The following is a 10281-nucleotide window of genomic DNA, read 5'->3' as shown; positions in this document are numbered from 1 at the left end:
ATGTGGGATGTATATACTCTCAACACGCTCCTGCCCGTGTGGCAAATTTTCAAGCCATACACGTGGATAACTTTGGGTGATGTGGAGCCCGTGTAGCCGTGTGGCATGCACACGTGGGATAACCCGCTCTGATACAAGATAAAGTAATTTGAGGTTCACATCCAAAAGCAATTGGCAATAGATGGAGTGACTCAAACCCTTATAAACCCACTAACAAGGTCTCATTTTTCCCATGTGGGATATATATATACTCTCAACAAGCTTTTGAAGAAAAACAATTGAGAGAAAATGCATTCAAATTTACTTGCTAAATTGTACATTAACAAAACTATGATGCAAGAGACAAAAAGATTAGAAAGATTAGACAAAAGTTTTTCTCATCAATGTAACAAGATCAAGAAACAAGGGATAGAAAGCCCTCATGTAAACTAAATGAAACAAGTTTGTGAAGCAACATATAAGACATTTAAATAAAAACAAGAGAATGATTGAATGAGCAAATTTAATTCTAATACCTTAGCTAAAACACTAGCAAACATAGGCATGAGGAAACCCTATTAAGCATGAAGTGATGAAACGATAGACTTGAAAATGCCTTTATGATTATTATTTTTTAATTAGCCATAAGCTCTTATCATTTTGCAATAATTATCTCCTTTTTTAAAAAAATAAAAAGTTATAGAACTGTTAAAGTTCATCTTTGATGCTCGGGAAGATTCCTTCATTTAGCAAATTTAGTTAGAAAATTTTACTTTTTAAACAACATACAGGAAGTGTAAAGAGCATGGAGGCGGCAATAGAAAATCTCTTCTCATCTTAATCAAGTTGTTTCCTTATCAAGTTGTTATAATAATAAAGAATTTGTTTTGATTTAATTTATTTATTGATTATCTAATTAAGTTTAATAAGCACGTTCACATATAAAAATATAATAAGCACCTTTAGCATATTTTTTTTGAATGAATATCATATCGATATATTAATGACTCAAACCAGAAAGTGTCATTACATATCCTCCCTCTACCGTCATGGGGTAGATAAAGAGTTTGTGGAGTAGCACAGTGATACATAGATTAGGTCCGATCATTTGACGGTTCCATGTTTATAAGGGGAGCTTATAGACTATTAACTACTACACAATAAATGGGCAGAGTAAACTAGACTCGATGACGCTCACAAAAAACCTAGAAGCATAGCTCCCTAACAAAGTAGGGAATTATTGTAATGAAAATGACTAAACTTAAAAAGAAAAGAAAAATAGGGCTAGTTCAAAACAACCAAGCCCAAAATAATAGCCCAACAGCCCCAAGAAAAGACCCAACTCAGGTCCAACAAAGAATGGCTTGACCCAAGCCCAAAGTCCATCTTCAGCCTCATTGGTCGTTGACCGCCACAACCTAGCGCTAGACCTCACCGCCGCAACCTGATGCTAGACCCCACCACCACAACCCACGTCCAAGCACGACTGATCCACGCTGAGTTAAACCCAGCACTACTACAGAAATGGGCTTTGTAGACACCCAGCTAAAAGATACAAAGACAGTTTTTTATTTAGCTGTCCTTATAACTTAATAATGACGTCAACTTTTAAAATCTTGATTGTTTTTCCCTTAAGCGCACTGTAGTAGGAAGTCTAGGTCGTCATTTCCCTCAAGATAAAACACTATTCACTCCCTAGAAAATCGCTCTCTCTCTCTCTCTCTCTCTCTCTCTCTCTCTCTCCCCCCTCAAATCTCTTCTGTCTCTCCTCCCAAATCTATCATTTTCCTAGCCTCCTTCATCATCGATATCGCCATGACCTTGGACTCCACCATCGGCCTATTCGATGTCTGCCAAATATCCTGAAACAATGTGTTCAACCTCATCGCTACGCACCATCGTCGGGACGAACTAGTCTCCACCACTTCGATTGTAACCTTGCGAAGGGCAAGATCTCATACTCGATTCAGCAGGCGTTGATTGGCCTCTCAGCTATGCACGAATCCAGCTGCCTAATCCATGGTATCCATCTGATTTAGGGTTTCTAATCTATGTTATAGAATTTGTTTTTTAATTCACGATTGTATGATAATTTCAAGTGTTTGGATTGCAAATTTGAGATATGGGTTTCGTCATTCTTGTTTCTTATTCTTAAAATGGGGTCTGATTCATTCAATTTTGACTTGAGATGGCTTGTTTTCAAGATTCTGTCAGTGTTTTGCTTCAAAAGACAACTTTGATGAGTTGTGCTTGGCAAGTTTATGTCTTTATTGGTCTCTTGCTCAATTATACTATATGGGTTTTTATTTCTAGGCTTGGTTTTTGCTGATTCTTCTCAGTCTAGAACTGGGTTTCTTTTATTCAAATTGCAAGTGTATGATATGGTTGCATAGCTCTGTAGATTGATGAATGGGGCCTTGGGTCTTGTGGGGTTTACATGGAGACTGGCTTTTGGGTTATCTCTCCATTAATCTATGAGCAAAAAATTATGATATTGATTCTCCTTCTTTTCTTTTGGGTAGCAGATTGGGAAGTGAAAACTGAAATCAGAAATAATGAGAGTAAGAACATAGGGAAGCTTGTTACCATGTAGACCTATGTCGGGCCACTTTCATCCAATTCCACCCTATGGTCTCCATGGAACTGGTAATTCCTTCTTTTCAATTTGTTCTGTTATCATGGTGATACTTTTGTAATTTGTACACTTATACATTAGTCATGAATTCTTGTACCATTTTATTAGAGTGAGCATCTGAAAAGGAGTGAAGCATTGGAGAAGATTATGGTAATTAGTTGATCAAGTATTTCTTGTTTCATTCACTTGGTTATCGTCCTAAGCTGATATTTATATACTTCTTTTCAATCTATCCCAACTCCCCATCTACAAAGGGCGCTGAAATTTGTTTTGTTTCTAGCTATTTAGATAAAAAGTCTGATGCAAAATCTGTAAAAAGTTATTGTTACCAACAATGCTTTGGTATTTTGCTATATTGTGAAATGCTTGTTAAATTGACTGTGATGTTGTAGTCTGAGCTGGTTGGAGTGATATTTCTTCTTTTTTCCTCCTCCTATGTTACTTTAAAATTATGTTCATTAAGAAGGTCCCGAAGTTTGACAACATTTGTTATATAGGGAAAAAAAAAAACTCCTTTCAACTATTTAATTAAAATGCTTTTCTTATTATTATTATTATTATTTTTTGTTGACAGGAAGTTGCTTATCTGGGTCAGATGGATCTTGAGACAGAGAAAAGAATAGCTGCAATTTTAATGAGATAAGACAAGACTTGCTGCAGCAAGTTGAGAAGGAAGGTGTGCATGCTTATCGTCAACAACCTAAAACAAGATTTAGGCTAAATTCGTCGTTGCTCAGTGCTAATGCCCATGGTGTTGAACAGGTTAGTTCTTATTGCAATATCAGTACTTTCATTGTCCTTAATGTCCAATTTTAAATACCATACCAGTGCCTTGAGACAAGTATCCCGTTTATTGCATTTAATTGAATTAAATCATGCTTTTATTATTAGAGATGCATGATGAGCACATAGTTTTTTCATTAGTATATACAAGGTTCTATTGCTTTACAGTATAGTACAGTTGAAGTTGGACGTAGTAGACAACCCAATAATTTGTAGTTGTATAGTTCAGATCAAGTATAGTTCTCTTTTCAGATAAATTTTAATCCTCTTTTGGTTATTTAGCACATAAAGCTGTGGAGGTGAATGAAATGTGGTGAATCCGGCAGAAAGAGCTCAAATCAGATGAAAGACTTAAAGGCAAGATGAAGGATGAGAGCATAAATGACAGGAATCCTGGAAATGGTAACACTCCTCTAGGTCACTACTATCACAACCATCTTTTTATCCAATGATTTGGGTTTTGTATTTGATCTTTTTGTATTCACGTGCATATGCTTATAAGCTTATATGATGATTGTATCACTACTACAGAAAACAATTGTTTGCATTTACTGATTTTAAGCTTGGTACTTGTCCATGTTAATAAATTGTTTGCATTTACTAATGTTTGTGCTTGTATCCAACTTTGTTTGGTTTCTCTTAAACTAGACAATTCATTCCTATGTACTTGAGAATTCAAATAAGTGGATGAGATAATCAAATTAGAGCTTTAATGTCTCAAAGTTGTGCTAGCACTTCAATTTATCAATGCTATTAGGCTAATGCTGTTAGAATTATATTTTGTCTAAAAAGAAGGATGTCTGCCTGCATTTCCAATGAGTACAAGTTATCTAGCTTAATGACTTACTGACTAAGTGTTAAACTTAATGACTTACAATGCATATTTTCTTTTTCATATTTTTTTTCCCAAGTAATTGACTACAACTTAAGAAGCTTATTGCAGTGAATTATTTTTGCAGTTTCAGTTTAGGTTTTTGTTTGTGTTTAGTCCATTTGAGTCTTTTTCCTTGTTTTTGTTTGTTTACTAACATGGACCATATATGCTAACTAAGAACTTTTCTTTGTGAATAATTGCAATCTACTTCAAGTTTTACCATCATCATCTCTATTGTTTTGACTATTGAAAATCCTTTCAGTGCAGGTAATTGTTCCCTATTATGTTTCTTGAAACTGTCTCAAAGGTGAGCCACCTTATCCACTAATATCTTCATAAATTAAAGCTTTGCATTCAATTTTTTTTTCTTCTGTATTGTATTGTATGTAGCAGATTTGAGATGTGTTATTAACTTGGCCCTATGATTTCTGTTAAATGCTTGGCTTTTTGTTATATCTATCAAGTAGTGGATGAAGATATTGGAGATGATGAAACCAAGTTTTTGTGCCTCTACTGTCATCTAAGATCACGTAGGATATCAACCTGTAATTAGGATTTATTTTGTTTGTTTTAATTGTAGTTTAGTTTAGCTGTTATGAGTAACATAGATGTAAATGTCCTCTTTTCTTTTCAAGGACACTTTTTGTTCATACAAGGACTTTTTTTTTTGTGTCCTATAATAGTTACAATGACGTTTTTTTTTAAGATTTCAGGACCTTTTTTCAGTGTCCTCGTATATATAAGATGACACTTTTTTTTAGATTTAAGGACACTTTTTCAGTGTCCTATAAAACATTAGAGGACGTTTTTTTTTAGATTAGAGGACATTTTTCTAACGTCCTTATAGGTGTTTAAGGACTTTTTTCGAACGTCCTTGTAAGTGACTTATAATGACTCTTTGATAGATGACGCTTTTTTTGTGTGTCATCTAAAGTTTTCAAAGACGTTTTTTGAACGTCCTTAAATGTTTTTTTTTGTAGTAGTGCAGCCTCCCAAGATGCGGTCCGATCCAGCAACCTGCACCACCGTCTAGCCCCTCCATCATGTCGCCGATCTTGGAGGTGCCTCGACAAAGCGCGATCATATTGCACTACAGTCCATAGCACCCAAGACTTCATCTGGTGCTCATCATCAAAACCATCTAGCCAAACCACCTCCCAAGAGACTTCCAGGCATATGGTGTTCAAACACTCGTTCGGCAGCAACCCATTAATGACGAGGCGAACAGTCGCCAGACGAGGAGAAATTTGCAACCCTAGACTCAAGACCGTCCGAGTTTTCTGGAGCTCTTTGTGAAACACTTTATAAGGAGTAATTAACTTCATAGTAATGAAGTCTTACTGACGAGGCGGATCAATGCGACCTTGGCATATAAAAGTGCAAGACGAGTCGTATTTCAGTGCTTATTTGGAATATGTTTGCTCAAATATATTATCCATGTTTGGAATTGATTTTTTTTTTCTTTTGTAAAGTATTGATTGAACCCAGTTGGTCTTATGATGTGAAATATTTATTTAAAGTTTATTTAAGTAACTTTTTAGGAAGAAAATTTGGCAATATTCCAATAAATAACGCAAGAGAGTGTGAATATGGCTCTGCGCTCCAACCCTAGCCTTCTTGGCTCTGCGGTCTAACAATGGCGGCTGGCTGCGGTCTCCGTCCTAAGCCATCTGTTGATAGCCCTTCAACGCCAACCTCGTGCGGCAAGCACCCAATCTAACCCTAGAACCTTCATCACCTCTTTTAACTCTCGCCGAAATTAATTGGATGAGGTGAATGAGAGGCATTGCCTCCTTGATCCGTGGAGACCCAGGCTCTGTGGGTGCGAAATTGGTTGTTCCGGATTCGTCCAAGTAGAGGTCGGCTCAAGGTTCACCTAGGCATGTTTGGAAGAGCCGGTTTACTGAGACCATGGGGAAGCCATCTTCTATACGACCTGGATCTGGAGATGGCGGTGATTGGCATCGTAAATCTTGGATGGCAGGGTGCTTCTGGTGCTTGGCATACAGGACGGGAGCAGGAGATGGTTGGGTTGAACCGGCGGTGACATGCTGTAGATCTGCCATTGCAGCAGGTCTTTGAAATTGGGCGAGCTATGTCGGAGTTCGACTGTGATCAGAAGTTAGGGATGACTATGCAGCTTGATTACTCATAGCGATGCAGACTGAGGGTGAAGAGAGACATGCAACGATCGGCTTACGCAGAGGTGACGAATGATTGCATGATAATGGTACGGCGGGGTAACGGGTTGAGGGACCGCCGTGAAGCTGGAGATTGGAGGCCGGGTTATGATGAGGTGCCCCAAGTGGGTGCCTGCCTCATACTGGGTGTCCAAAGTAAATTCGGATCGAGGGCCCAATGGGTGAAGGCTTGGAAATGGGCTCAGCTAAGGGCTTTAAGCTTGAGCTGGGCTCTCTTGTGGGCCAAACTAATGAGCTCTAATATGCTAGGATTTTGTATTTGGGATCCCGGAGGCTTTGATCTAGCAAAATATGTTTACCTTGACATAAGTGATACTTTTGAATCTTCTGGAGTGGTACTGAAGGAGGATTCAAGCTATTCTGTAATGGCAGAGCATGAAATGTCAAATGAGTGGACCTATATCTATATACCACCGTGGGTACTACCATATCTTCTTATTTTGTCTGTAGATGGCAGCAGAATGGTATGTAATGGCCACTCTGGCCTTAGGCTAAAACAAATTTCTAGTAATTCGGACACACTCCACGAATGCTATCTGGATGTGTTACAATAAGATTGTAACCAATCTCTATTGAGTTTCTATTTATAAAATTATTTCCTTGATTCAAAAAAGGAAGAAAATCTGGCAAGCTAAGTTTCCAAGTACTGCTAAAGTGAATATGTGGAAGATCTGTCACAATATATATACTTCTTCTCTGGAGAGGTTGATAAGAAAACATGTTACTCTTGACTCATAACTTTGTGTACTTTGCATTGGGAGGATTGAATCTACACTACATTTGTGCCGGGATTGTCACTTTACTCATGAAGTCTTACGATCAAATGTTACGCTGGCTCAGATATGTTTCACTACTGAAACAGATGGAATGGGAATTTTGGAATGGCTTCTGTTTTGTTTGAGTAGGTTGTCTTCAACTCAGTTTGATCTTTTCATCTTTCTTTTGTGGGGTGTGTGGCAAGAAAGGAATACTAGAGTTTGGGAAGGTAAAGCTAAGAGTGTGGAGGATGTTGTTTTATTTTCCACTTCTAGGCTACAAGATTATATCTATCATAATTCTTATAATCTTGGTCGTTGTAGAGGAGCTGATAGAGAGTTCGTTGACAATGTCCTCCAATTGGTTGTGTCAAAATAAACATAGATGGAGCATTTGTGATTGCTTCTGGAGTAGGTGTCATTGGCTTGGTCTTGCGAGATAGCTCAGGACACTTTCTTGTGAGTAAAGTAAGGCCAGTGTTGGGTTTGGTCTCGGCTGAGCACTCTGAACTTCTAGCGTGCAAAGAGGCACTTGAGCTCATAATTGAGCAGTCGTTGCAACCTACAATTGTGGAGATAGATTCTTTGGTTATAAAACAGCAGCTATCTAGCTCTAGTGTTAATTTGTCTAGACTGGAGCGTATATATGAAGAACCATGAATGCTTTAGGAAGCACTGCCTAATGTTCGGATAGTGCACACAAGAAGATATGCAAATAAGGCAGCTCATCTGATGGTTGCTGAAGCTTCTGCTACAGGCCAGGTTCTTTTTTATTCTTCCGTTCCTTCTTTTCTTCATGAGGTTATTACTCATGAACTTTGAAATCACTATATACTTCTTTTTTAATAAAGTTTGACATCATTCGTCTCCAAAAAAAATGTAATTTTTATATCGTTTAATTAAAAACAAATAGTTAAATGTATTGAACGGTCTTGACTCCCAAGTTCCGTGAATTTAGTTTGTCTTGAGCCTCTAAATTCTCAAGGCTGCCCTAATCACCACTAGGTGAAACACCTATTTACATACTATTTTTGAGAATGATAGTAGTATTTGTTATCACATTCTAGTAAGATTTTTTTTTTTTTTTAAATTAAAGAATTGATAACATTAGATCAATAGCCAATAAGTTAGAGTCTACAAAACACTTACGTAAGAATCCCAACAAAGCCGTGATAGCCTATCTAAGCTAATGCAAACCATTACAATCTCTGAGATGCTTACTGTTAAGCAAGCCTACACAAAAAAAAAAAAAAAAAAAAAAAACCAAAACAAAACAAAACAAAAACCTCGTCATTCTAAGAAAATGAAATCATTCATCTAACCCTCACATTCTGGTAAGACTTGCTACACTGTGACCCAAACAAAATAAACCCCTACAAGCGCAATATTACACTGTGAAGCTCAAGGGTACAGCACAACAATGTATTGATATAAGAAAATTAAGCAACACTCATCTAAATGTTTACACGCGGTGTAAGTCCTTCCTAAACCAGTTGACTAAATGAAGAAAAATTATGCAACTAACAAATGGACCAGGACCCATGACTCCAAGCCCAAAGCCCACATGCCCATGGCACAAACTTATTAGGTCCCATGACTTTCAGAATCTGGCCCAAGCGTGTGTGTTGATTGTCATTCTCTTTATTATTAATACAACCCGCTGACAAAAGTAAAATTAAAAATATGGCCATGAAATTAATTGGTGGGGTAAGAGAAATTTCATGTATAAGCTTAGACAACCACATAACAAAAGAACAAAATGTTTTAATAATGGTTTGAAAATTGACATCTTGTGTTAAATTATCAGTATATGTAACATGATGTAGAATGCATTGATGGAGAAACATCATATTCTTTGTGTTGTGTGGACACCTAAATGGTAATTTGCTTCTATATCCTTCTCTCTTCTTCTTTTCATTTTTTTGGCAAAGTTTTTTTTTTAATCATGAACACATGTTACTGTTTATGCCAGAAAAGAAATACCATCCCTTGGTGAGAGGACAAAATAAAAATTATCAAAAAAATAAATAAATGAAAAACACCTTTTACTTTGTACTACTCCTCTTCTTGTGTGATACTATCATGTATCTAAGGCGTAAAAGATCTTGGGGCTTCGGCCTCCCCTTTTACAGAATTTGTTTTCACAAAACATCTCCAAATTCAGTTCTAAAACAAGAGAGTTTGGGGTGGTGCTTCTGCAAAAGAAAAGATTTCTTCCAATATTAATAGCTAGATGCATACACTCCACGATTAGTCATTCTCATATATCAATAATTTACAGGACCCTCACACCAAAATTTGGGAAAACAAAATCTAAAAGGAAAATAAACTGCAAGTATATTAATCCCTCTTTGATCATCTCAAGTTCTCAACCTCAGAAGTCAGAAGCAGTCCATGACCTCTGAAATTATACAGAAAGGTAATAAGAAAGACAAAGACAAAGACAGAGCCAGCTATATATGAACAGAAAAATTTATCTGTAAGATCTAAGAATAGCTCCACAGAAGGTACACATAACAGCTTTCCAAGATTTCCAGTAGAAGGGAACGTAACAAAACCTCGTCGAAGTTCTAATATCGGCCACACTTGCTCCACGCCCGCACCGCGAACATGACCCGGCCACCGGCTTGCTCCGCCACACCTTCCTCCTCTGGTCTACTAGAAAGCAAAAGCAAACCATTTCACAAGCAGAGAGAAAAACCCTTCTGCTTGTTTTTAGCTGCGATATTTATTTGTGCTGGTAACTGGACCAATACGAAACAGCATGCTGTGGGTTACAGATATATATATACAGTTCTAATTGTTAGCTGGAGTCATGTAATTGTCATCGAAGACCGAATAGCAATCATGATCGTTTTGTGTTGGAAGGCTGCCACGTAGGTGGCAGTTGGGGTGTAATTGTGAGACACGGTGAGAGTTATAGCTTTTGCAGGAGGGAGTAAAAAGCTTCAGCTGTGAAATTGTACTGGTGCTGTGCTCAATTTACTTACGTAATTAATGATCATATTCATGGCGGTTTAGGTTGTCTTTTCATCTCCGGCCGAAATGGAAAAG

General features: G+C 37.3%; 1 protein-coding gene across 1 annotated transcript; it reads right to left on the bottom strand.

The window, feature by feature from the left end:
- Nucleotides 1–9541: 9541 nt before the first annotated feature.
- Nucleotides 9542–10017, bottom strand: LOC112166023. Its single transcript, XM_024302774.2, has one exon. It carries the CDS (start codon nucleotides 9905–9907, stop codon nucleotides 9701–9703), a length of 207 nt encoding a protein of 68 aa, XP_024158542.1. The 5' UTR covers nucleotides 9908–10017; the 3' UTR covers nucleotides 9542–9700.
- Nucleotides 10018–10281: the final 264 nt, after the last annotated feature.

Source organism: Rosa chinensis, chromosome 5 (assembly GCF_002994745.2).
Source record: "Rosa chinensis cultivar Old Blush chromosome 5, RchiOBHm-V2, whole genome shotgun sequence".
Lineage (NCBI taxonomy): Eukaryota > Viridiplantae > Streptophyta > Magnoliopsida > Rosales > Rosaceae > Rosa > Rosa chinensis.
The sequence above is the reverse complement of the archived record's forward strand: the minus strand, read 5'-3'. Positions and strand labels throughout refer to the sequence as shown.

Bases quoted from the DNA above. Each gene is read 5' to 3' on its own strand.
- LOC112166023 (XM_024302774.2), bottom strand. From the start codon at position 9,907: ATGGTTTGCTTTTGCTTTCTAGTAGACCAGAGGAGGAAGGTGTGGCGG.